Source organism: Glycine max, chromosome 5 (assembly GCF_000004515.6).
Source record: "Glycine max cultivar Williams 82 chromosome 5, Glycine_max_v4.0, whole genome shotgun sequence".
Taxonomy (NCBI): Eukaryota; Viridiplantae; Streptophyta; class Magnoliopsida; order Fabales; family Fabaceae; genus Glycine; species Glycine max.
Genome location: NC_038241.2, coordinates 5,881,335 through 5,907,421, shown reverse-complemented (window position 1 = coordinate 5,907,421; position 26,087 = coordinate 5,881,335). Strand labels below are relative to the sequence as shown.

General features: G+C 32.7%; 2 protein-coding genes across 10 annotated transcripts; both read left to right on the top strand.

Moving 5' to 3' along the window:
• Positions 1-6,418: 6,418 nt before the first annotated feature.
• On the top strand, positions 6,419-13,129 carry LOC100799063 (AIM24 domain-containing protein). 7 transcript variants are annotated; one of them, XM_041015213.1, is made up of 13 exons: positions 6,419-6,565; positions 6,758-6,806; positions 6,957-7,912; positions 8,576-8,665; positions 9,471-9,530; positions 9,637-9,676; positions 10,512-10,690; positions 10,845-10,883; positions 11,026-11,112; positions 11,290-11,350; positions 11,535-11,659; positions 12,599-12,690; positions 12,832-13,129. In XM_041015213.1, exons 4-13 carry the CDS (start codon positions 8,618-8,620, stop codon positions 12,944-12,946), a joined length of 846 nt encoding a protein of 281 aa, XP_040871147.1. In that variant the 5' UTR covers positions 6,419-6,565; positions 6,758-6,806; positions 6,957-7,912; positions 8,576-8,617; the 3' UTR covers positions 12,947-13,129. The 7 variants fall into 7 exon arrangements, with proteins under 7 accessions (XP_040871147.1, XP_014630827.1, XP_040871146.1 ...); XM_014775341.3 differs by lacking the exon at positions 6,957-7,912 and having other exon boundaries at positions 8,580-8,665; XM_041015212.1 differs by having other exon boundaries at positions 6,957-8,665.
• Positions 13,130-17,917: 4,788 nt separating this feature from the next.
• Positions 17,918-26,087, top strand: LOC100798536 (E3 ubiquitin ligase PQT3-like). Of its 3 annotated transcripts, none has more exons than XM_003525837.5 (16): positions 17,918-18,745; positions 18,883-19,067; positions 19,508-19,604; positions 19,799-19,880; positions 19,964-20,130; positions 20,803-20,879; positions 20,976-21,032; positions 21,133-21,289; positions 21,369-21,517; positions 21,728-21,892; positions 21,987-22,286; positions 22,436-22,477; positions 22,639-22,882; positions 23,145-23,264; positions 23,743-23,818; positions 25,187-26,087. In XM_003525837.5, exons 2-16 carry the CDS (start codon positions 18,902-18,904, stop codon positions 25,823-25,825), a joined length of 2,538 nt encoding a protein of 845 aa, XP_003525885.1. In that variant the 5' UTR covers positions 17,918-18,745; positions 18,883-18,901; the 3' UTR covers positions 25,826-26,087. The 3 variants fall into 3 exon arrangements, with proteins under 3 accessions (XP_003525885.1, XP_006579642.1, XP_014630991.1); XM_006579579.4 differs by having other exon boundaries at positions 17,978-18,708; XM_014775505.3 differs by lacking the exon at positions 18,883-19,067 and having other exon boundaries at positions 17,978-18,708.

The following is a 26,087-nucleotide window of genomic DNA, read 5'->3' as shown; positions in this document are numbered from 1 at the left end:
TTTGAGTTTTTTTTCATTTCATTGAGAAAAAAAAAATCAATTTGGGTATGAATAAACTTAACATTTATATTCTTGTGAAAATTCTTTAACAATTTATATAACACTTTATGCAATCACAAATATGCATACTCAACAATTTACATATTTATAAAAGTGAATTTATAGATAAATGTTACTTTTAGAAAATGCTTCCAATTGAGAATAGTTAGGATTAAGTAATTATATTCAAATTAATAATTTTAATTATCTAAAAATTATTATAAATGCTTTCTTAAAATTTTAACTTTTAGAACTATTATAGATAAATTTCCAATACTCAGAATAGTTGCATGCAGTAATTTGAAATTAAGTAATTCTAATTAATAGAAAATTGTTATAAACTTTTAAAAAATGTTATAAATGCTTAATTTAAATTGAGAACATGTGAAATTAAATGAATAAATTAATATTTACCAACTATCATTGTTTAAAAAATGTTAAAAAAATTCTTTGATTTTTTTATTAAATATTGAAAGTGATATATAATCAAATTTAACATAAATCAACATGAATATAATATCATATTTTGACTTTTAATAGTTTAAGAAATTTTACATTTTTTCAATTAATTCACTTAATTTTGTTTTCAATATTTATTTTATAGGATGTTAAATTAAGTTCTATATTGTGGACATTTGAATTGATTTTAGATTTTTTTCAATAATATAATTTTTTTAAAATAATATAATTTTGTATATACTTTAAAATAATTTCCCCTACAACCAGAAGTCAATTTGAAATGTTCCGCTAAAATTTACAACTACATAAGATACTAACACAATAACCAACTGTTACAGGCAATAGCAACAAGCACAAATAAACAAACAATTATCCTATGCATATAAATAATATATGTCCAAAGGTGCATGGAAACTAAATATTGAGTGTCTATTTTAATGGTCTTAACATGGAAACATTTTCAATATAGTTTGCAAATGAACTATTACAGGGAACTAGCTATAAAAGAAAAAAACTACTTCCAACACTGTATTAGGCAATTAATTAAAAAAAACACATGATCTAACTGTAGAGTTTCAAGCCAAAAGATAAGGTGCATGCACATTGGAAATTGAATTTTTATCACTAAGGTTTAGGTGGCTTAAATCTAAAGTAAAAGATTGTATTTTACTAGATGAGCCTTAGTTGAATGGATATATTAGAAATTGTTTTTGTTTCAACTTTCAAGAGAACTTATTTATTATAGCGGATAGTAATCTTCACTATAAATAGAAAAAAGAATTAGTGAAGAAACACAACACATGAAGAGAGAGTGTGTGAGAAGAGAGATTGCGAAACAAAGTCACTTTGTTGAGAGAAAAATGTCTTTGTGTGAGAGTGTTATCATTTCTTGTAACCATTGAGTGGGGTACTCGGGTTTGTAGAGTGATACACTATTTGAGGTGAGTTACAATCTTGTAATCATTTTTGTGATTGTGAAATACTTTTTGAGACGATTCTGTGGACGCAGGCAAGAGATGTCGAACCACGTTAAATTCTTGTGTTGGTTATTATTTTTCTACGGAGTAATCTTTGTGTGTGTTCTTACAATTCTTTGTGGGTGTGGGTAATTTTATTTGAGGAAGCATTGATTACCCAATAATGGTATTAGAGCTATGGTCGGGAACACACAAAGGTTCGAGATACCGTTGTTTGACGGAAAAAAAAAATTTATGATTTGGCTGAGTACTATTCAAAACCTTTTGGTGCAGTAAGGTCTTGATCAAGCGTTAGAAGATGAAAGGTCGGCTTCTACAAATGAAACCGAGTGGACTAAGATTCAAAGGAGGGTTGTTAGCACGATTCGTTTAGCCCTTTCTCCTGAGATAAAACACGTGTTGAAGGAGACAACACCGAAGTCCTTGTGGGACAAGCTCGAGAATATCTATGCGTCAAAGTCGCTAACCAATCGCCTTTATTTGAAGATAAAGTTGTATCAACTCAAAATGGAGATAGGAGGAGATCTCCATGACCACACAACAATTTCAATCAGCTAGTAAGTCAACTGTTGAATGCAGAGGATAAACTCTCTAATGAGGAGCAGACACTGTTGTTGTTTGCCTCACTACCAAGGTCCTTCAAAGCTTTGATTCAAATGTTGCTTGTGGGAAGATCAACTTTGAATTTGGATGATGTAACTGTCGCTCTTAGAGAAAATGAAAGAATGACGAGAACTGAAAATGTTGATGATGAAAATAATGCAATAGCTGTGGTGGAATCTGAGCGAGAGAGGAATCATTCAAGGAGACATGATGGTCCAAGAGGAAGATCAAAATCGCTATCGCGTCCACAACGAGATATGAGTAACATTCAATGTTACTATTATGGTGAGAATGGTCATGCACAAGTGAAGTGTAAACAAATGAAGAAGGACTTGAAGAAATTAAGAGATATGAATAAAGATGGCGCCAACTCTCAAGCTAATGTAGTAAAAAGTGTTAAAGATGAAGATGATGTGTTTTTGGCAACAAATGATGAGGTTGCTAAAATAAAATGGGAGATGGATTTTGCTGCCTTAAAACACATTTGCAAAAATCGAGAGATGTTTGATACTTTAAAAACCGATGGAGAATTCAACCATTTCAAGTTAGGGAATGGTGAAAAAATGAAGGTTGAAGGCATAGGGAGCGTGAAGATGAAGCTCCATGATGGTGTTATTCAAACTTTCTCAAATGTGAGGTTTGTACCTTTTGTTGTTGTCAATATGATTTTTATGGGGGAGATGACATCACAAGGGTACAAATATGTTGGTTCAAAGTCGGGATGCAAAGTGTACAAGGGGATACTTTGTGTTGTGATGACAAAAAAATGAAGATAATCTTTGCTATTTGGATGGTCAAGTCTTGAAGAGGAACCATGATAGAAAAGTGAAGAAGAAAGTGAAGTTTTTTAATGTTGTAGAAGTGTTGGGAGATACTTCCGTTAGAGGGGGAGTTTGTTCACTCTAAAATTAATTGAAGGATGTTTCTTTTTTGGCTTGAGGGGGAGAATTGTAGAGTTTCAAGCCAAAATATAAGGTGCATGCACATTGGAAATTGAATTTTTATCACTAAGATGTAGGTGGCTTAAATGCAAAGTGGAAGATTGCATTTTACTAGATGAACTTTAGGTTAATGGATGCATTGAAAGTTGTTTTTGTTTCAATTTTCAAGAGAGTTTATTTATTATAGTTGGTAGCAATCTTCACTATAAATAGAGAAAAGAATTAATGGAGAAACACAACACATGAAGAAAGTGTGTGAGAAGAGAGATTGGGAAACAAAGTCACTTTGTTGAGGGAAAAATGTCTTAGTGTGAGAGTGTTATTATTTCTTGTAACCATTGAGTGAGTTACTCGGGTTTGTAGAGTGATACACTATTTGGGGTGAGTTACAATCTTGTAATCATTTTTGTGATAGTGAAATACTTTTTGAGACAATTTCGTGGACGTAGGCAAAAGGTGTCGAACCACGTTAAATTCTTGTGTTTGTTATTATTTTTCTATGGTGCAATCTTTGTGTGTGTTCTCACAATCCTTTTTGGGTGTTGGTAATTTTATTTGAGGAAGTGTTGATTACCCAACACTAACATGAAAGCATATTATCATAATAAATATAAAAGGGGTCTAGTTCAATTGGTTGAACAGAATGTGAGTTTCTGACTTTGTCGTTGATTCCTAAGGATAAAAAAATATATTAGCATAAAAAATGTAATATCATTGTAATCATATTAAAATATGTCAAAAATAGATGAATGTCAAATTTTATATTTCTCGACTCTAATTCATATTAATTAATGTGAAAATTATTAGTCAAGTTTTCATTTTTTTAGGAGATTTAAATATCAGTGCAATCCTATTAAAATATGTTGAAAATAGAAATAAGTAGAAATTTATTAAGCATGAGACTAAGAGAGAGATATATGAGTGAGAGATCGAGCATGCGTTGTACCATAAATTTAATAAAACTAACATAAATTTAGGTTAGAACCATAAACGATCATAAATTTACATAAGCCAAATTAAAGAAACAAAAACCTAAAGAATTGAAGAATAGGAGAAAAGGAAAAGAGAGAAATCCTTACTACAACAAAAGGTGGGGGGACGAGGTGGGGGCCTAGTGCAAAGGTGCGATTTTGGTGACAAGGACTATGGTTGTCAAGGATTTTTGTAGGTTTCGAGAAGTAATGATATTTGTACTTTCTGTTATTACTTGAATAAACATCACAAAAGGTAACGACATAAGAAAGAAATAACTATTTTATGATTTACTCATATTAATCATTTTTTATATATAATTAAAACATATTTTTTATAAACTAATAATTATAAAATATAGTATATATTTTTGTTATTAAAATTTATTTTTAGAACTTTGTATATATCTAATTAAATTAGATACAAATGCAAATACATTTTATAAAGATAACATTTTTAAAAATAAATATTTATATAAATCAAAATAATGTATATGAACATTTTTTACTATGTCAATATATCTTTTAAATGTTTATATACACATATACTAATATATCTATATATAAATTTTAAAATAATTAAAAAATACATTAAAAGTATAAATTATAAATTTAACGCTGGTACAATACACAAGTTATTACACTAATATTTTAGAAAATCATCTCATTGTTTTTTATCTTTCTAAAGTACCATAGAATTAGTCTATGATGTCATATTTCTTCATCACTAATTTATTTAAATTATCTTACCCCTCTCATCTTAGATTTATGAAATGTATTATTATTAATTATTTCAGAATAATAATTTATGATTATTCCTTCTCTTATCATGAAGATGACAACTATTTTTCTTTGATTTATAAATATTTATCGTTTTTCAATAAATAAAGTATTAAATTTTATCAAAGACATGTAATATATACTACTACTTTTGATACAAAATACATATATATTATTAATTTATTTTTTGTCTTTTTATGACAAATGATTGTAATCATAAAATTGACAACTTAAATTTGACCCGACTATTTAAAAAATAAAAAAAAAAATTGTGTAATGAGAAGTATATTTATAAAATTAAATAATGGAAAATTAAGTTTATTTATATAAAATTATTTTAATGATAGTAAATATATTAAAATAGATAGTTAAAACTTTTAATTTTTAAAATGTAAAAATACTCTAATTAATAAAAAAAATATTGTAACGACGACTTGAAAATAGTTTATCATAATAATATTAATTGAAGAAATTTAAATATTAAGTACAACATATAAAATGTTTAAAATCTTTTATTTTGTCATTAACTTAATTTTTTTAAAGTTAGAATTTGTTTAGTAAAAGTTTTAAATTTATTTAAAAATTGTCATCTCATATAATAGAAGAGTATATTTAGTAGAATAAAAAAATATAAAATAAGTTAAAAATGGTTTTAAAAAAAATAAAACAAGTTAAAAATAAAGGTCATTATATTAGGAACCCACATCCTCTTGGAACATGAGTTTGTTTTTTACTAATTGGATTAATTTTTGTTTACAATCTAAAGAGGGTTTGACATCTAGATAAGATGAAAACGAAAATATCAAAAGAACAATGGATGAAAAGATAAACTAAAAACATAAAAATGCTGAAAGATAATAAATCTGTTTGATTGATCGATCGAATGGAGTTCCTTTACAATATCCAATCCAAGGCTATTTATACTAATCTAACACGATACATACTAAAATAGTCGTCCCCATTGCTTCTAGCTGATCTTGTAGGAGTTTCTACTCTTACGATAGTTTGTAGTCATTTTATTTTATTTTTATTTTTTATTTTCAGGCCTTTGGACCTCGTTCAAAATAAGAAAAAAAAAACCAAAATCATCTTCTTATCTCCTTAAGATTAGGGGTGCTAAAAAATTAGTTTAGTAAAAAAAAAATCAAACCAAATTGATTATGAATTATTTTAATCGGTTTGATTTTATATCTAAATATTTAAACTGATTTAGAAACTAATTTAAAATTAACTGATTTTAAAAATCAAATCAATTTTAAATTATTTTTTTTCAAATAATCGATTTTATAAAACAATTGGATTAACCGACTTGATTTTATAAGATAGTATACTATTTTTTCTCAAATCAATTCGAGAAAAAAACCAATTTAAATTAAATTCTATTACAATGCAATTCAATCAAAATCAATTTTTTTAACATCCCTACTTATAATTATCCGTAATCATAATTACCCCATAAAAAGTAAAAACATGCGATGCACCGTGTGAGATGTTGATCACGCTAGCCAATAGGAATTGACCATACATCAAGATTGACCACTTTAGCCAATAGAAACAAGCCATATCAGAATGGAAGACACGTGTACCCCACATATTGCAACAACAGTCACAAGCATGGGTTTGAAAAGTTTTTTTTAGTTAAAAAAAATACAGAAAATAAAATCATAACGAAAACGAAACCGAATAACCCAATGTATCATCATCCTCTGAATTCAACTCGCTCGCACATGGGAATTTATTGACCAGCATCAACCAGATCTGTGACTGTGTTCGATTGGGTACCAACTATTATTCAGTAAGTCCCCTCGCAATCGAATTTGCAATTTGAGATTTATCTCTGCAATATTCAATTGCATATATTAATTTCTTCAATTTTTTAGTTGCCCGTGACCCTCCATTAACAACAAATTTCAATGGGCGTTTTGTTTTATACTTTTACGATTTTTTTCTCAAGGATTTAATTTAGAGTGGGTTTTTTCATTTGAAGGTGCTGCAGCTACTACTGTGGCACAACATTAAGCTTTTAGTTGAATCAGGTTTGTTTTCAGCATATTATTTTTGTTGTGTATCAGGGTTTAATTTTTTTTTCCACCACAAAGGATAAGTGTGGGTTCGTGTGCTGTATGTTAATGGGTACTTCTTAATTCTTATGGGTTTGTTTGTTGGTTCTGAACATGAATTAACAGAAAGGAGAGTGAGATGAAAATGCTCAAGTGGGTGGATCAGTGGACTAGATCATCATATATTAAAAATACGAATGCAGGGAAGTATTTTTGGGGATCTAGGGTTTTCACTCGAATACGGAACTGTTTGTGTTAGTTCACAACCTAGCAGGCTGGGCTTGTATATGTTATCACGTGATGCAATAATAGCTTGATGTGGTTGCAGTGGCCACCATTATGGTGGCCACATCACGTGATGTCGTCTGCAAAAATCTTGCATGGGATTTTGAATTTGAATGAATCTTGGTTATGTTTCCTTTTGTGCTTCTTATCTTCCGAGGTCATCAGCACGATGCTTTGCTATTGAAGCTATAATTTACTTCATATTTCTGATTCCATTGGGTAGCTTAATCTTTCAAGATATCAATAGCTCAAAATTAATTTGTGAAGATTTCACCTTTGGAGTTGTTCGGAGATTAAAAAAAACGAGAGCCTTTTTTGCTTTGTTTAGTGTTCAAAAATAAGAAACTGTAAGATGTTTGTTTGTGTGCAAAAGCTCCTGATGCACAGGGAATGATAATGAGGAGGATAAGTTTTACCTCTTTATTGCTCTAAATATTGTTAATAGAAAGATGATGACTGTCATTATCAAGGTTATCAAAATTGAGTGTTAACTCCAGAACTGTACGAGTTTATGATCCAAGCAGCCTCCATTTAGCCAACATGCTTCCAGAATTCTTTATGTGCAGGCTCGCTCAGACTTGCTCAAGCTCGCAGTTCAGGGGTGATTTCATGATTTCATTTGGGCACCATTTGATTTGTCCCAAACAACACTTGTTGTGGCTCTGTTTTAAGGCAACACTAAATCAGAAACTTAGGCTTGCAATTTTCTCTAGAAGTCACCCATGTCTTCAATCAAGAGCACCCATTATCAGACACGAAGTTGAAGACGACGACCCAGTCGCAAATTGAATTAGAAGGCAAGGTGCAGCACAATGGGTTGAATTTTATCTCGCATGATTTCACCCATTCTTGTAAAAAGTTCGTCAAGATCATCCATTCAGAATTTCATGCTCCTGTTCACAATTTCAAAATCGTCTCCCTTATCCCCCAGTTGACTACTTCATTTTTGAGTCCATCTTTCTCTTCCACCCATGTTGACTCGTTGACGATTGAGTGGCTTTTCTCTGTTTTGTCTGTGTTCTCTGTTATAGTATATTATGGCTTCTTTCTGTTATAATTTTATTTTGTTGGCTGTTAGAACTATATTATTTTGTTCTATTATAATATATTTTTCTAATGCTAATTGTTATTATTTTAGGAGTAATATGTTATTTATAGTTTTTTTATATTATTTTTATAATAGGTAAACTTTACTCAAGTTAAGTTTGTGAGTCAAATTTACATAAACTTGAGTTTGACAGCCTTGGTCTTTACAATTAAATCTGTCTACTCATTTATAAAATAATGGTGAGACGAATGCCCAGTTAATAATATTGAATTTTTGAGTGATGGGTTGAATCCTTGTATTAATTGTCAGTCATAAACTTGTAACATCTAGACATGAGAATTTATTACATGATAGAAATCAAATAAATTCTTCAATAATAACTCAATTAATTTCTTCATGTATATGGCTCCAGATAGGCTGTCAGTAACGTAAAAGTAATCCCTGTGCCCCAGCCATGGCTGCACCGTTTTTCTCAACGCCCTTTCAGCCTTATGTTTATCAGGTACTTGCATCAATTCTCACCCTTAACAGCAATTTCTTTTTCTTCCTTTTTTGAGCTTGTCTTGGCTCCAATCAATTGCTTTCTGTTAATCTTGATTCTAGAATATGTTAGATGCATCGATGGCTTCTCAGCTAGGATTGTAATTTGTGAAATTGAAGTACTCCAGAAGATCAATTTGTGTTTCTTTTAAATATTGCTAAGTTTTTGCAATTGAAGTTGCTGTTTTGTTGATTTCAATGATTTGACAGGATGGCTTCATTGTATGATTGACAAAATTTACTTGAGTTCAGGATCATGATAATTTGCTCCTTTGTCCCATGCCTTCATGAAACTTACATATCTCCTCTGGAATGTGCAAAGTGATATTGTGTAATAAAAAACTTTTTTTTTTTAATGTTTGGTGCAGTTTTAAGAAATGTTAAAATTGATAATTTGGTATGCTTTTATTATCATGATTCACGCATACTGTTCTCGGTAAGATAGCTGTGAATCTTGATGGGAGGGGGGGGGGGGTAACTGGATAAGAGGTAAGGAGAAGTTAACCTCACAAAAAGCCTGCATGGCAGATGCTAGAAAATGGAAAAAGCTGACTAGATATCCTAACACACAAATTTAAGAAAAAGGAAAGTTTCTCAGTGTGTTTGTTCATATCTTTGCTTGTAAGCATTATTTATCAACTATCAAGGGTGTTTCAATGCCCCTCAACTTATTATGGAGTAGTATTTCTATCATAAAAGGAAATGCCTAACATTATACCTATTATCCTTATAATCTTTCGGTGATTTTTTCATGTTATGCTGTTTAGAGTCCGCAAGATGCAATTATACCTTTTCAGATTTTAGGGGGTGAAGCTCAAGTGGTTCAGGTATGTGTGATCATCTTAAGTTTAAAATGTCAATTTTTTGTAACTTTTTCTTTTATATTGTCTCTATGACAGTAATATCATTCTTCATTTGGTTCTTGCGACACAGATAATGTTGAAGCCACAAGAAAAAATCATCGCAAAGCCTGGTAAGTTGTTGTGCACTTTTTAATTCATGGTTCTTGAATTTTTTCCTTGATGATCTTTCTTCACAAAGTTTCAAATGAAAATTTTGTGCTGTCATTTTGAATTTTAAATATCAAGTGCATGCTTGAATATGAAACTGATCCAAAAATATTTTATAGATAATAATGAACATTGCCATGGAGGGTGAGCCTTGGCGTAACAGTAAGGTTGCTGCCTTTTGACTTGGAGGTCATGGATTCAAATCCTGGAAACAACCTCTTTGATTGTGGGGATAAGGCTTCCTATATTTATCCCCACCCCAGTGGTCATTAAATAAGGCATGAAACCCAAATTTTTTGTTATTTCCAATAAATTCCAGTTGATAGAAGAGAGTATGTTGTTAGCATTTCTCTAAAATAGTTTGAGAAGTACCTGATATAAAGAGAATAAATAATGAGTAAGTGCTGAAAACTACAAAATCACGAGTGAGACCCGCACAATTTTGTAAGGTCGAAAGGTGTATAGAAAAATGGATAATGAGTCCCTAGTTCTTAAATTGATTTATGACCTGTTGGTTGCCGAAAAGCATGTTTGTGACTTTTTTATCTCTCCCTAATTCTTAAATGGGGAAGTATCATAAGGTATGAGTTACCTGGAAGTAAATTTTAGTTGGAGTGGAGCTGTGCTGATAATTTATTTTCTTTTCCTAGTAGTCCTCATTGTGATATCTTTTGATGTATATTGATACCAATAAATTCACCCACATCTGTGTCTATGCATACATAACTTGTACAAGTTGGTATTTGTTAATCACACCTATCAATATTTTAATGGAATCTCTGTGCTATTTAATTGTAGGTTCTATGTGCTTTATGTCTGGATCCGTTGAAATGGAAAATGCCTACCTTCCAGAAAATGAAGTAGGCATATGGCAGTGGTTATTTGGCAAAACTATAACTAGCATTGTACTTCGCAATTCTGGACCAAGTGATGGATTTGTTGGAATTGCTGCACCTTATTTTGCAAGAATTCTTCCGGTTTGTACTGACATGCCTCTCCAAATTAGTTAAATAATTCATTGTTACTCTTGTTTTAATTCTCAAAATTCATCATCTGAAACACATATTTGTATCCATCTGACTGAATTTCTCTTCATATTTGGTTATGTGTCTGTTACTTATTCAAATACAGATTGATTTGGCAATGTTCAATGGAGAGATTTTGTGTCAGGTATAACTAATTTGTTTGCAATTGTTGTTTGATTTGATTTTAAATATTAAAAATAGATTTCTATAGGTTTACTGTTTTCTTCAATTTTCTTTTATATCTGAAACAGAAAATACAAAATAACCTCGTTTTGAATTTTTTGTAGCCAGATGCTTTTCTTTGCTCTGTCAATGATGTGAAGGTTAGCAACATAGTTGATCAAAGGGGACGGAATGCTGTTGCTAGTGCTGAGGTGAGATAATTGGGATGTTTCCCATTATTAGTATTGTCTTTGTTACTAACTTGGGAAGTTAGGGGTTCCTTTAGCTTGAGAAAACATTTTTTGCAATGTTTTCTCAAACCAGATCCGCAGATCTCCTTGTCATGCATATCTCCATATCATTTGTCTAAGACCATGTTCTTTTTGTAGGGATTCTTGAGGCAAAAGCTATCTGGCCAAGGGCTTGCATTCATATTAGCTGGGGGATCTGGTATTCTTTTCTTCTAGATTGATACATGCTAATAAAGTTTTTTTTTTCCATTTCAACTTATACCTCCTGAATTCATTTTATGTCAACTTGATTAAGATCTTGCGAGTATTTTCTATTTTCTTTTCCACCATATTCCTTTGTTATTTCTCACTGGGGTGCTCTATTGGATTCTGTTTATTGTTAGTTGTACAGAAAAATCTTGAGATCGGTGAAGTTCTAGCTGTTGATGTTTCTTCCATTGTTGCTGTGACAAGTGCAGTCAATATCCAAATAAAATATAATGGTCCTGCAAGAAGGACAATGTTTGGGGTAAGTAGCTTCTGTGTCTCAAGCCTTTTTATTATAATTTTATGTTCCCAATCAACACTCTGTTATCTTGAAGATTTTTCTTTGGTATTTTTTTGGTTGTGATGGCTCATGAAGTATTCATGTTTGGTGTCTCCCTTCTCCCCTGATAATGGCAGGATTTGCTTCCAATTTTCAAGTCTTCTACGCTCATTGCTAAAGACTTTACCTGCTGACAACTTCAGTAGTAAACTTAGTAATAATCATTTGAGCATTTTTTTTCCCGACAAATGCTAATTGCTAGTGTTTGTTAGTGGGAGGATTCGAAACCATGACCTCTTCCTATCTCTTTCTCCCTGCAAGCCTCCTTAATCATTTGAGCATGTTAGCTGACAAAAATTGAGAGTTTACTGTTTACATTTCTAAACCAACCATGGATTCACAGCTTCTAGATTGGGGTGTAGTTACACCTGCTCACTTTAGAGAAAATCAAGGGAGTAACTTTTTCATAATCATAATTTGTTACCATATAGGAAACACAATATCCCTCCCCCATACCTTCGCATAGCGAAGAGTCTCTGGGCAATGGGGTACGAAGTTTTTTTATAGGAAACACAATGGATCCAACCCTTCCTTGGACTCCGAGCATTCTAGGAGCTTTGTAGCACTATACTACCCTTTTTTATGCCCTTCCTTGGCCACACAATGAATCCAACCCGTCTATAAAAATTCTAATCCACATGGATCAACTAGATCCTCGGTAGTTGGCAAATTATATGCTATAATAATAATGATGATACAGGCTATAGCCCCCTTTTATCATACACTGTACTAGCATTTTCCATATGGGGACCACCATGCAACCCTTGATCTTCGTGCATAGCTTTCTCCTAACATGCATCTTCCAACACCCATAATTTTCTCTAGAATGTGGTATATGTGATTACTATCTCGAAATTGCAGGGTGACAATGCTGTCACAGCCGTTCTAACAGGACCAGGCATTGTGTTCATACAAAGTTTACCTTTTCATCGATTCTCTCAACGAATTGCTAGGTAACAAAGCGAAAGTTACAATATCAGTTGAATAACTGTCATGGACTTTCTCTTCCTCCTCTTCTGCTTGCATGCTTTCATTTTTACCCCCTTTTGAATTTTCAAGCGATTTTGTAACATAGTTCATTTTCTGCTTTTCAGGGCGGTGACATCACCCAACATGAGGGAAAATCCCAAGTTTTTCATACAGATTGCAGTTTTCTTTTTTCTGGCGTATGTTGTCATTGTATCTTCGTTAATATTAACAGATGTATGAAATTCAGTTTGGTTTTTCTTTAGTAGTTTTTACTTTTCTCTTATCTTACCATATGTAGTACAGGAATGAGGGAGAGGGGGTGGGGTTCAGATTTTTTGTTGGCAGATCTTTATGCCAATTAAAAAAACATCCTAGTAATGTCATTATGTCTATCAATAAAATAGGATTTATTTGATTTTTTTAGTAGACTAGTCGATTTGAACAACTTTGTCGTTCTTATGACGTTGTGGATTATTTTCAGCTTTTTAATTTTATTATTTGGAAGAATTAAAAAACACAATCTGGTGGATGTATAAAATTGAAATATATTGCATCACACGATAACAAAACAACTACATTCTTTTAATTCCGTAAACAAAAAAACATTCTTTGAAGAGTTTAATATCAATGTATTGTCAAATTTTATACTGTTAATTAATTAAAGATCACTATAATATTTTAAGGTGGTGATCATAAAACTTTTCAAAGTTACTATAAGACAACTGTTTTTCTTAAGATTGGAAATACTGCAATTAAATTAGTTTCTAAAAATATATTATTCATATAATTCTTCCTTTATACAAAGAAAATATTTCACAGGCATTTATATTTTAGTCATGGTCATGGAGAATGGTAACAAGTGACTAAGAGATCCCAGACAAAGAATTAGAAATTTAGAATTGTTTCTTTTATGAAAAAGCATTGTTAAAGCACTGCAACCTGTAAATTTGGTTCTTTATATTTTTAAAAGAATAATTTATTTATTGGTTCAATTTGATTCTCTGTCAATTTAGAAATAATGATGCTAATAATTTTAATATAATGACACTTAATTATCACAAAATTATGGACCTAAACGTTTTCCTTATTCATGTAATGAACAAAATGAGAATTTTTAATTGTTACAATAATGTTTAAAAGTTATAAATATTAAAACTCCCTTTGCAAACAATGTTAAAATTTGTGTGCTCAATTTTCTTTCATATGGCTGCATGAATCTTAGAATTGATTACGAAGTTCTATAAAAAATTGATGAAAGACTTTTGTAGATTGATACATTCCAATTAAAAGGTCTTTAATTTTGCAACAAATAAAAAAATAAATTGAGGGGTTATGTTACACTTGGGTCATAGAAAACGGGGTTTTTTCAACTAGATCAATTTGTTCTCTTTCGCTCTTGATTAAAAAAAAAAAAAAAAACTTTTAGATATGTTACTTGGATCAGAGGAGCAATCTGAATCTTTATTGGTGGCATACTTCTTCTTCCAAGTATTTACATAACTTCATATCTAAAACTTAAATCCAACACTTCTAATTAAGCTGAAACAACCTGCTTGATCCATGTGCTTGGTGGTTAAATATACATTATTTAAGCTGAAACCAGATATTTAATTTTGATTGTTTATTTATTTTTTCATATATTATGTATTCAACTATTAATCTCTTATTAAATCTTAAAATGCTTGTAATCAAGTATGAAATAAAATAAAACTATCTTCTTAACTAAATATCATACTTTTATTATACTATTGATTGGGTTAGTGATATTATTGTGTATTTTTAAATATCACTGCATGTTATTCCTTTTGTTATTTTACATAAGAAACAAATAACTATTTCATCAAAATTTATAAGAATAGGTAAGTTAATTAATTTAATTAATAATATCATAAATTTAAATCTTATTTCAAAAATACTCATAGAAAAAAGTGATAATATTTAATGATACTGTGATGTTTTTCCCACCAATTAATGTACTTATATTGGTAATAGGTCAATAAATGTATTCACTTGCATGGAAAATGAATAAACATCTTGCACAACAAATTAAGGGTATGAAAGAAATTTAGCAATTTATACATCTTATAGTGAGTTAAAGTTTCTTATAATTAGAACCAAAACAATATATTTATTTATTTTTTATAAAAAGGACTACAGGGAGTAATTTAAAAAATATATATATATTATGATAAACTAGTGCGATGACTATTTTTTTTATGAAAAATAATCATGTGAGTTAAGTCTCAAAGAGTTATTAGGATTAGGGCATGTCTTACAAGACTCAATGAACCCTTACCTATGTATTTATAAATTACTAACAAGGTTTTCTCATTAGAAGCAAAAGCAAACCCACGTTCTTATGAGAATCATGAGTTTGTTTCCAATTGGACCAATTTTTATTGGTGTGTGATGGTTGAAATGATCAGTATAACATATAAACAATATCCTAAACATAATAGTAGTTTTTTTAGGATAAATAGTCATTTTCGTCTTTAAATGTATAAAGTATTAACTAATTCTTTCCCAAAAAAAAAATTCAAATTTTAGTCTTCAAAAGTAAAAGAAAAATAGAACAAATTTATTCATCCATTAACTTTCATTTATTATCGTTAATGAAAGAGCTTACGTGATACAAAGGGACATAAATGTCACACAAATGATTGCCAACATGGTTGTTGAATAGATTTGACCAAAATGTCAATGGGTTTCCATTGGACTAATTTGTTAGACCCCAAATTTCATTTCATTTAAGGATAAAATATAATATAATTTTTTTTCTTTTTTTTTTATCGTTGCAAGCATAACATTACAATAAATAATTAAAAAAATAGAAAATCAAACATAAGTTAGAACAAACATAATAATAAATATAATATTGATTAATAAGTATAATCTATCTGTTGTTCTAAAATTTCTATTGTGACAGTATTAGGTAGTAATAAAATCAAGTTGAGTCTCATTTTTTTAAAAAATTAACTTAATGATTGTGTATTTTTGTTTAAGTCTCATATTTTGGGTAAGGTATTGTCATTTTAGAAATTTTAGAACAACAGATAGATTATGTTTATTAATTAATATTATACTTATTATTATGTTTGTTTTAACTTATTACTTGCTTTCTTATTTTTTTAATGTTTATTATAATTTTATACTTATAATGATAAAAAAAAGGAGAGTGAAGATGAATATTAAGTTATATTTTACCCTTAAATGAAATAAAATTTGGGGTTTGACATTTTGGTTTAATGAAAACTTACTGATATTTTGGTCCAATCTACTCAGCAACTATGTTGGGCAATGATTTTTGTGACATTTTCGTTTCTTTATGCCAAGTAGACTCTTTTATTAACGGTAACAGACGAAAGTTAATGGATGAATGAATTTGTCGTATTTTTTTTTTCACTTTTGGAGATTAAAATTTGAATTTTTATCTTTTGGAAACAAATTTATAAGCATTCTACACATTTAGAAATAAAAATGACTATTTATCATTTTTTTAAAAACACAAAATTAACTCATTTCATTCAAGATAACAGTTTGAATACAATAAGGAATATGATTGAGAACTTTGGAGCTAGCATTCAATCTTGTTGCCCTAGCCAAGGTGTGAGCAATATGATTTGGCTTGTCTCCCACAAAACTCACCATAGAATTAATTTGTAACTAATCTTAAAGCTTCTCTACATTTTCCTAAAATGACATGAAAATCTGATACACCATTAGAGAAGTTTAAAATGTCATCTATTACTGTCTTGCAATCCAATTCAAACGTGGCATTTTAAAGATTCATTTCTGTTGCCCAACTAATTGCTTGAAGGAGACCTCATGCCTCGACTACTATGGGTTCTAGAATGCCTGTATGTGCACTCGTTTTTACTGATATGAAACTCCCATGCTCATCTCGTAGCACCACACCCAACCCGAAGCTTTGATGATCGTTGAAAATGACGGCATCAACATTGCATTTTAACCTGACAGCTTCAGGTTTCTTCCAAGAACGAACCTGCTGAGTTGAGTGATGTTGATCATGAGGATGATTGTTGCACTAACGCACTCTATACACCATTCTGCAAAGTATTGATATGCCAAGGAAAATGCAGTTATCGGATTCACTTCCTTATCTTCCCATATCATTTCGTTCCTACATCTCCAAATGCACCATAGAGTAACTGCAAATTTTTGTTTAATGTGGTTTGGCATTGTAGTAAGCATATAAAAAATAAGCTCATTGGTTCCATCTGCATTCTGAATTTTGGGAGCTAATTAATAAGTTCCAAATTCTGCTTGCAAGGTAGACACTAATTAAACGATAATGGTGCAAACAAATTTTCAATGTTGAATGTTAGAAAACAATTGAATGACAATGAAAAAGTAATAAACTTAACTTAGTGAATAATGATAAAAGAAATTAAAAAGATGGTTTCTTAAAAAAAAATGAATTGAATAACCAAATATATCAAAGTAAAAAAAAAAAAAACCGGCTAAAAGAAAAAAAAAAACTAAGAAAAATACCAATGAAAAAGAAACTATACAATAAACCAAATATCTTAATGCGAAGGAACGCACTTTTTTACGATTTATTTTTCATATAAAGTATGGATCTTTTATATATATATTTAAATTCGAAAACCATCCAACATGTGAATAAGAATTTGACTTAAATTTATTGCTCATAATAATTTTATACGTGTTCTAGACAAAAAATACTAATATTTAAATTTGAAAATTTATTTGAAATAAGTAAGTAAGAAGATTTGATAAGGTTAATACACCCACATAAAATCCTTTCCTTAGTGAATCTGCTTTGTTGAACCAAGAAAATATCTTTTAATTAATGTCCATGATTCAGAAGATTTTGGACCAATTAAAATATCTTATTACTGATATAAGATTACGAATAATTATGAAAATCTGATATTTTTTCATCTTAAAATAAATGTTATATTTGAGAAAAAAATTATTTTAAAATAAATACAATATTTAATTTTTTAATGTAATATTAATTATTTTTATTATTATTCTTAATAAATATTATTTTAAATTTTGAATTTAATATTTTTATTATTATTTTATTTAGTTAATAAGATTAATTTTATAAAATTATTACATTCGTTTTTCTATTTAATTTTTCTTTTGTTACTTAAGATTAAACTTGTTTTGGTGGGAAGGGAATAATACACCAGAAGGAAATTATTGTAAAAAAAGGCGGTAACAGCGTGTAATTTCCAAACCCAATCGCGCAAAAAATAAAAACATGACTCGTGAAGAGCAAGCAAAGCGAGCCATTCATTCATTCAAGTTATAAAAACTAGGCATTATTTCAATCTAGGTTTGTCTGGGAGAATCCCCTAAAACATCCAATCCCAACCCATCTTTCTCTTTTTCTCACTCTCTCCCCCCCAAACCCTAGCTTTCACCATGCGGTTCCAATCGCTCTAACCCTAACTCCCTCTCTCCATCACCGATCTTCGATCCGCACCGCCGTTCCTTTGAATCGCTTCAGATTCTCCGCTGCTTCCACCAGGAGGAGGAGTTTTTCGCGATTCGCGCTCGAAGCTTCCGTTGCCGCCGATCGAAGAGATTCGCTCCGAATCCCAACGCCCTGCCGTCAAGTTTTTCGCCGAAGTAACAAATCCTGTTGTTGTTCTTCTTCGATTCGATTGGATTGCTCTGTTTTGCCCTAACTGTTGCTGTGGCTTCTTCGGATTTCTGATTTGAGAGGGCTTTGCTGCGCTTGATTCGGATTCGTCGCATTTTCATCATCGTCAATCGTCTGATAACGATCTTGTTGCTTTGATTTACAAAGTCTCTGGAAGGAATCTCTATTTTCTCTGGATTCTGACTGCGCTCAAATTTTTTGCGACGAATTGAAGAAGATTCGGCATCAGGTTGCTTGTGAAGAAGAATTCTGGAAGTGAAATCTCGTTGTCATCGCGGCGGTTCGATTTGTTCGATCTTAACCTTAGTAATCTGCAAGTTGAGGGGAAAAAACATCAGAAAAAGTAAAGAGAAGAGAAAGAAAAAGAGATTTGATATATTGTACTGTTTGATTTCTTTTTTTAGTTTTAATAACAGGGCCCTTTTTTTTTTATATTATTTCAGAGGCCCTTTGGTTATCATCATCGTCCTTTGTTATTATTGGTTCTAAGATAAAAAAAAAACCTTTTTTTTTATAGATAGAAAGAGAAATATACCATGGCGGTGTATTATAAATTTAAGAGTGCAAGAGATTATGATTCAATTCCCATGGACGGTCCTTTCATCTCTGTTGGTACATTGAAAGAAAAAATATTTGAATCCAAGCATTTAGGGAGGGGTACTGATTTCGACCTTGTGGTCACCAACGCCCAGACCAATGAAGGTTGGTTCTGATTTTTTGATTAAACTATTGTTTTTAATGACTGGGTTTTAGGCTTTTAATTCGGGGCTTAATTTTAAATTTAAACAATGAACCTTCTGCAATATTCTTCTTTAGCTTTAAGGAGGGGTTTCCTTGGATAAACTCACGGTGTTTATCCTGTACCTCTCTAAGTACAGTTTTTTTACTACTATGAGTCTATCTGTTATTATAAGTTTGAGTTGAATTTTACCTCTCACTCCCCCTACAAAAGATAATAATAAATAAAAAGAAAATGCTTAAAATTAAAAGAGCATAGACTGTTGACCTGGGTATTAAGTAAGATGAAGTTTGGCTGCAATTACAAGTGCCAACTTTGCAAAATTAGTATGGTAGTTCATATGGTAGGCTTTTGATGAATAGCATATTTACATTATTTTATAGTTGTCTGTTTGGAATTTCAGAATATCTTGATGAAGAAATGTTGATTCCTAAAAATACCTCAGTGTTAATTCGTCGGGTTCCAGGAAGGCCACGTTTACCAATTGTTACTGAAATAGAGTACTATCTCAAACCTTTAATCTCATTACTGCAGTTGAAAATTTCAGAATTAATCATGTATTGTGTTTTGGATTTTTTTTTTTTTAAAATGGGCAGTCACCAATTTGTGTATAAGGCCACAACCAGAAACTGCAATGTTTGTTTTTTAGATGAATTCTGTTCTTGAGTTGCAACTGTCTTTTGTTTTTTTGCAGACAAAAGGTGGAAAATAAGGTGGTGGAATCTGAACCTGAAAATGGAAGCCTACCAGCTGAAGATACATCTGCCATGAAATATGTGAGTCTCTTTTCTTTTTCTGTCTTTTATGAACAATTGAGATGCAAACCCTTGGAAATTGAGCTCTTCATACCACTTGACAGCCTGAAGATTCAGATTGGGATGAATTTGGCAATGATTTGTATTCAATTCCTGATCAAGTGCCTGTTCAATCAAGCAACTTAATTCCAGAGGCTCCTCCTCCTAGCAAAGCTGATGAAGACAGTAAGATTAAAGCCTTTCTTGATACTCCAGCCTTGGATTGGCAACGGTGGGTGAAGTATCCTCCTTTCCTTAGTTGTGGTGTTTGGTGCATGGAGTCATCACAGAATGGAAATAAGTATAATGATAATAAACAATTAAACAGAAATTACTAATTCTTTCCCACCTGCAAGAAAGGGTGTTTCCATCTCTTCAACAGGGAATGGTGATTCCTTAACTCAGAAAAACCTGTATTGGAATAGTTATTCTAAGTTTTTTTACTACTAGACTAATACTATGTTAGGAGATCTAATGATGGGTGGAATGGGATGAGATTGGAATGGTTATAAACTTATAATGGAATAACATTACCATATCAATGTATGGATATTTTAAGATGGAATCAAGAAAGTTTTTATTTATCATTTGAGGAATCAAAAGTGAATGGAATTGTAAGAAAGATTAGGTGAGGGAAGAGAAAAATAAAGGTATCCAATGGAATGGGATGGAATAAACCCCATCAGGTTCCATTCCATTTCACCCCTTTTAAAAACAAATCAATGGCAAATAATGCCATTCCGTTTCCCACCATTCCATAAATTCCTACGTAGCCTAAGGCATCCCCATTTCTATCGAAGATTTCTTTCCACGCAGCCAGATGTGTTCTTGTTTTGGTGAAAACATTCTCATTTTGGATTCATGATATTTATGATATTATTTTATTTTCAATTTTGGCATGCAGTCAAGGTTCAGACTTTGGCACTGGTAGAGGCTTTGGAAGGGGTACAGGGGGACGGATGGGTGGTGGACGTGGTTTTGGTGATTTTCTTTGTCTATTCTATATCTATATATTTTTAGTTAATTGCTGTTTTTAATACAAATATGTTGATCACAACTGATGCTGAGGTCTGGCAGGGATGGAGCGGAAAACACCCCCACAAGGCTATGTATGTCACAGATGCAAGGTGCCTGGTATGTTGATGTTTCTGAACTTTCTAATCACCCTCTGCTTGCAAATTGCTGCATAGCAATGTGAGTTTTCTCTGCTTACATCCCCCCCACTTTTGTCTAGGACATTTTATTCAGCACTGTCCTACAAATGGTGACCCGAATTTTGACATGAGAAAAGTCAAGCAACCCACCGGTATTCCAAGATCCATGCTGATGGTAAATCCACAAGGTTCCTATGCTTTACCAAATGGTTCAGTAGCTGTCTTGAAGCCAAATGAGTGAGTTCACCTTGCTTATGCTTGTCCATTTGGTCATATGTAGGCATGAAGTTGAATTTAATCTTTTCCTTGCAAACAGGGCCGCTTTTGAGAAAGAAATAGAAGGGATGCCATCAACACGTTCCGTTGGGGACCTACCACCTGAGCTCCGCTGTCCCTTGTGTAATGATGTTATGAAAGATGCTGTACTGACAAGCAAGTGTTGCTTTAAAAGCTTTTGTGACAGATGTATGTTTTTCATTCATATGTTGTATTTAGGGTTTTCAGAATTTGAATATTATGCATTTATGCTAATGTCGATCTGGTTTGTAGTTCTTCCTCATTATGCAAGCAAAGAACAGTTTAGATGTTTTATACTTCTCTGCTTGTTCTTGCTCTGATCTATTGTGTAAAAATCCTTTCTTGAAGCCATGTATTGTTATTTAAAAAATTCTTCAGGTATTAGGGACTATATTATCTCCAAGTCTATCTGTGTATGTGGTGCAACAAATATTCTTGCAGATGATCTCTTACCGAATAAGACATTACGAGATACCATTAATCGTATATTGGAGTCGGGCAATAGCAGTGCTGAAAATGCTGGGAGCACTTTCCAAGCTCAAGGTTATTGAAACTATTGATGTCTCTTACTTGGCTATTATTGATTATCATTTTTGTCAATGTTTACATTTTTTTACTTCTGATTTTGAGTTTTCAGATATGGAGTCTGCTCGCTGTCCGCAGCCTAAGATTCCATCCCCAACCTCATCTGCTGCATCCAAGGGAGAACTAAAGGTTTCACCTGTTAATGAAAAAACAACAAATATACAGGAAACAACTGATGATAGAAAGGCTGTTTCTGCTCCACAGCAGACATCCGAGCAAGTAAGGAACCCCAGAGCTGCTGATATATCTGAAGCTACTCACGAGTCTATGAGTGTGAAGGAGCCAGCCTCACAATGGAGTGCTCAGCAGGTTGAGGAAGAAGTGCAGCAAAAGTTGGTTCCTACTGAGGCTGGTAATATGGATTCATACACACTATTTTTCTTGAATATGATTTGTCATAAAATTGGGAGATAATGGCGCAACATTGCTCGGACCTGCAAAAATCTCTCTTTTTTGTTGATTCTGTTGAGGGTGATCTCATTTGTTTTTTAAACTTTGTAGGAAAGAAAAAGAAAAAGAAGAAAGTCCGTTTGCTGCCAAATGGTAAATCTGCAGTTCTATGACATGAATATTAGTATTTGTAAATTTTTCTTTTAGATTCAGTATCATGATAACATTTAGTGGTCGAGCTTGAGGGGGCATACTGAGGCTTTTGCCTGTTTTTAATAATTTGAAATATATATATTTTTTAATTTATGTTGCAGATTTGCAGTGGAAAACCCCACATGACTTCGGGGCAGAGAACTATATGATGCCAATGGTTCCACCTGCTGGCTATAATTCGTACTGGAATGGCATGCAACCCATGGATGGATTTATGGCACCGTATGGTAATCCAATGCAAATGATGGGTTACGGCCTGGGCCCCTTGGACATGCCATTTGGTGGTATGCCACAAGACCCATTTGGCATGCAAGGTTACATGATGCCTGGTTTCCCACCTCATAGGTACATTTTTTTTTTTTTTTTTTGGAAATTAGTATGTTCTTTTAAGATTGAAATTCAGTGCTTTCCTGCTGCCCCCTCTTACACACACAACACATATGATGGACACTTTGTCTTGTTGATGCTGAAGGAGGAGGGATTTGAGAGTTGCAGATTGAACTCTTCTGGTGAATTTGGTTGCATGTTTGTCTGACCCTATGTCGATACATTGTTTTTTAGAATGTCTAATTGTAAGATAAATAGATAGTGTTACGACCATGTTCAGGGATCTTGCTGACTTCAGTATGGGAATGAATGCTCCAGCCCCAGTAATGAGTAGAGAGGAGTTTGAAGCCCGTAAAGCTGATATGAGGAGGAAGCGTGAAAATGATAGACGTCCTGAAAGGTACACAGAATCTCTCTTTGATGGCTGGCTGTCATGTTCTGATATATGTGGTTGAGAAGTTTGATATTCACATTTAACTTATAAGTCAACCACTTGACATAGCAAGTTTAAGACATTATCATCAAATCCTGGTTATTTTTTCATAAGAAAATTCAACCTCCTGCATATATTTAATATTTCATCAGTGTTTCACATTAACATTTTTCATATTGATTCTTGACCAAAGAAACAAAGATTTTTTTAGACATTTTTTTTATTCCGGAGTGAATTTATTATTACTGTCTGGCCTCCAAAATAAAGAACAGGGGTCGCTATGCTTTGCTAAAATAATTGGCAAAAACCTTGCATGGGATATATACTGGTCATTGTTTCATGAATTTAGTTGCCAAATTTTTTAATGTAGTTTTCTGGAGTCTGGACTTATCCCCTAATTTTGTTTCTCATTGTTTTTAATGAGTTTATTTTCTTCTCTGAACAGGGACTTCTCTAAAGATCGAGACTTTGGTAGGGAAGTGAGCAGTGTTGGGGATGTTTCTTCAATGAAATCAAAAACTGTATGTGCTTTTTTATTTTGCTCTCTTTTTCCTTGGAGTTTTATGTGCCATTCAATTTTTTGGGTTTTTCTACCGGAACTTTGGCCAGAAACCTCAAGCCTGCAAAAGAGCACTGATTGCACAAGATAATCCCACTTGTTATTTATGTTCCATAAATCATAGTAATCTTTTGCACTACATGATAATGGTGCATTGGTGTTATTAAATTTTCATGATCACAGTGTCAGAGCATCTCTCGCGGTCATTTTATCCAGACTTATGGACATAATTTAAAACCTTAATTTTTAATTTTATTTTTGCAATGTGAAGCTTTTCTTTAGGCTGTGATTGGGTGGGCTGTCAAGTTTTTCTTGATTCATGCAAAGTAATGGCTGATTTTTCTGCATCTGGCTTTCCTGTTGGTAATCAGTGTTTACTGATGAGGATGGAATAAATTGGTTCATATATCAAGTTGAGATTCCTATATTTTGGATGTATTATTCATTTATTTTGAACGTAAAAGTTGTGTAGCATGTGTCTATTAATGTATGGAGTGTCAACTATTATGTCTTGTCATTAATATTTAATGGGCTTACCGTGGGTGAATAATTCAAGTGGGGTTCCTTTATTCCCTTGGCATGGATTCAGGTTGCCCTGCGAATTTTTAGATGTGCATAATTCATAACACATCATAAATCCTCCTTTTTTGGGCAAAGAATGGTCGTAATATTTGGTAGAAGAACCTTTTTTATTTTCCTTTTTTAAAACAAACTTTTTTTGGTTCGGTTTTTTTAAAGAAAAAAACTGAAGTTAATTATAATTTTTGAAAGAGAAAAACCGAAGTTATTTTTGGTTCGGTCTGGAAACTGGACAAGTGTTATGCTGATGATTCTTTAGCCCGATTGGTATAATTGGCTATGGTGAAAGAGTGGGCTTCGGTTGGGCCATTTACCATCATGCTCAAAAATAAAATGAACCCTAAATAATTACGGTTGTAATGTTTATTTTTTATCTATGTAACTGATAAAACGAACGAATCGTAGGGGTTGTACTTGGCGTTGTCTTGGTTATCTATTATGGTTACACCTTGATTATTTTGTTTGGTTGCTCATATGATTTTCCCAAATGAATTGAAGTTCCAAAAAAGGGTAATCTTGAAAAAATTGTCGTCATAGCAACAAAATCTATGAAAGGCATGCATTAGCTCTTGAAAATAAAAGGTCTACTTAGTAATTTCAAAGTTGTCCCTTCCAAAGAAATGCATTTTATTTGGGTCCAATTGCTGCTCGCTATGATAGTATTTTTATTTATTTTAATGAGTCAAATATATTTAACAGTAGTTTTCTTTTGTTTTAAAAAAAAATGGTCCTAACATTGATTTTGGTGCAGAGGTCAATTCCACCGTCCTCGGGTAGCGATTACCATCACCCCCGTTTCCGTTCGGAGCGGCACTCGCCTGATAGATCTCCGCGCGAGGTGGAGCCTCCACCTCCACGCCCTACCAAGAGAAAGTCCGACCACAACTCCGATCGCGAACGCGAAGACAGAGATCGCGACTACGAGCACGAGCGTCACCACCACAACCGCCATCAACGATCAGAATCCTCATCCAGAAGGTCATCGGAACCGGTCGCCAAAGCTTCATCCACCGCATCAGCCGCTGCCGCAGCCGCCGCCGCGGATCGCAAGCAGAAGGCCAGCGTGTTCTCCCGCATAAGCTTCCCCGCTGAAGAGGAACTTCCTAAGAAGAGAAAAGTCACCGCTTCTTCCACAACAGAACCTGCCGCTGCCGCTGCCGCTGCCGCCGCCGCTCCCACTGCCTCTTCGGCACACCTGAAGACAATGTCGAACGGGTACTACGAAGGGAGGAAGAGCAGCAGCGCCGTCGCGGACTACGAATCTAGCGACGACGAGCGGCACTTCAAACGGAGGCCGTCGAGGTACGAGCCGTCGCCCCCGCCGCAGCCGGCGGAGTGGGAGGAGGAAGGGAGGCATTCGAGAGGAACGAGGGAGCGGAAGCATAGGTGACTTGCAATTTTGATAGAGTTGTGCCGGCAGCCATTTTGCCAACGACGAAGGGAACGGACACTGTAACTGCTAAGCGGTGCTGCTGTGCTTACTTTGCTCAGAGAGACGATGCTATGATGGTCTTTATTACATTGCTCTCTCTTCCCAACCGACCTTCTTGGAATGTAACTTTGCTGCTGTCACTCAATCCCCTCAATTTTCAATAATTTCGCCATGTAAAATTATAACTTTTATTCAAATCTAATGAATTCCTTTTTGTTTC

What these genes read in the sequence shown, in the direction of transcription:
- LOC100799063 (XM_014775341.3), top strand. Translation starts at nt 8,618, where the DNA reads ATGGCTGCACCGTTTTTCTCAACGCCCTTTCAGCCTTATGTTTATCAG. An exon ending in GTGAAGCTCAAGTGGTTCAG is followed by an intron (nt 9,531 to 9,636) that starts GTATGTGTGATC and finishes CTTGCGACACAG; the next exon opens with ATAATGTTGAAGCCACAAGA. An exon ending in AAAAATCATCGCAAAGCCTG is followed by an intron (nt 9,677 to 10,511) that starts GTAAGTTGTTGT and finishes ATTTAATTGTAG; the next exon opens with GTTCTATGTGCTTTATGTCT.
- LOC100798536 (XM_003525837.5), top strand. Translation starts at nt 18,902, where the DNA reads ATGGCGGTGTATTATAAATTTAAGAGTGCAAGAGATTATGATTCAATT. An exon ending in ATACATCTGCCATGAAATAT is followed by an intron (nt 19,881 to 19,963) that starts GTGAGTCTCTTT and finishes ACCACTTGACAG; the next exon opens with CCTGAAGATTCAGATTGGGA. An exon ending in AATGATAGACGTCCTGAAAG is followed by an intron (nt 23,265 to 23,742) that starts GTACACAGAATC and finishes TTCTCTGAACAG; the next exon opens with GGACTTCTCTAAAGATCGAG.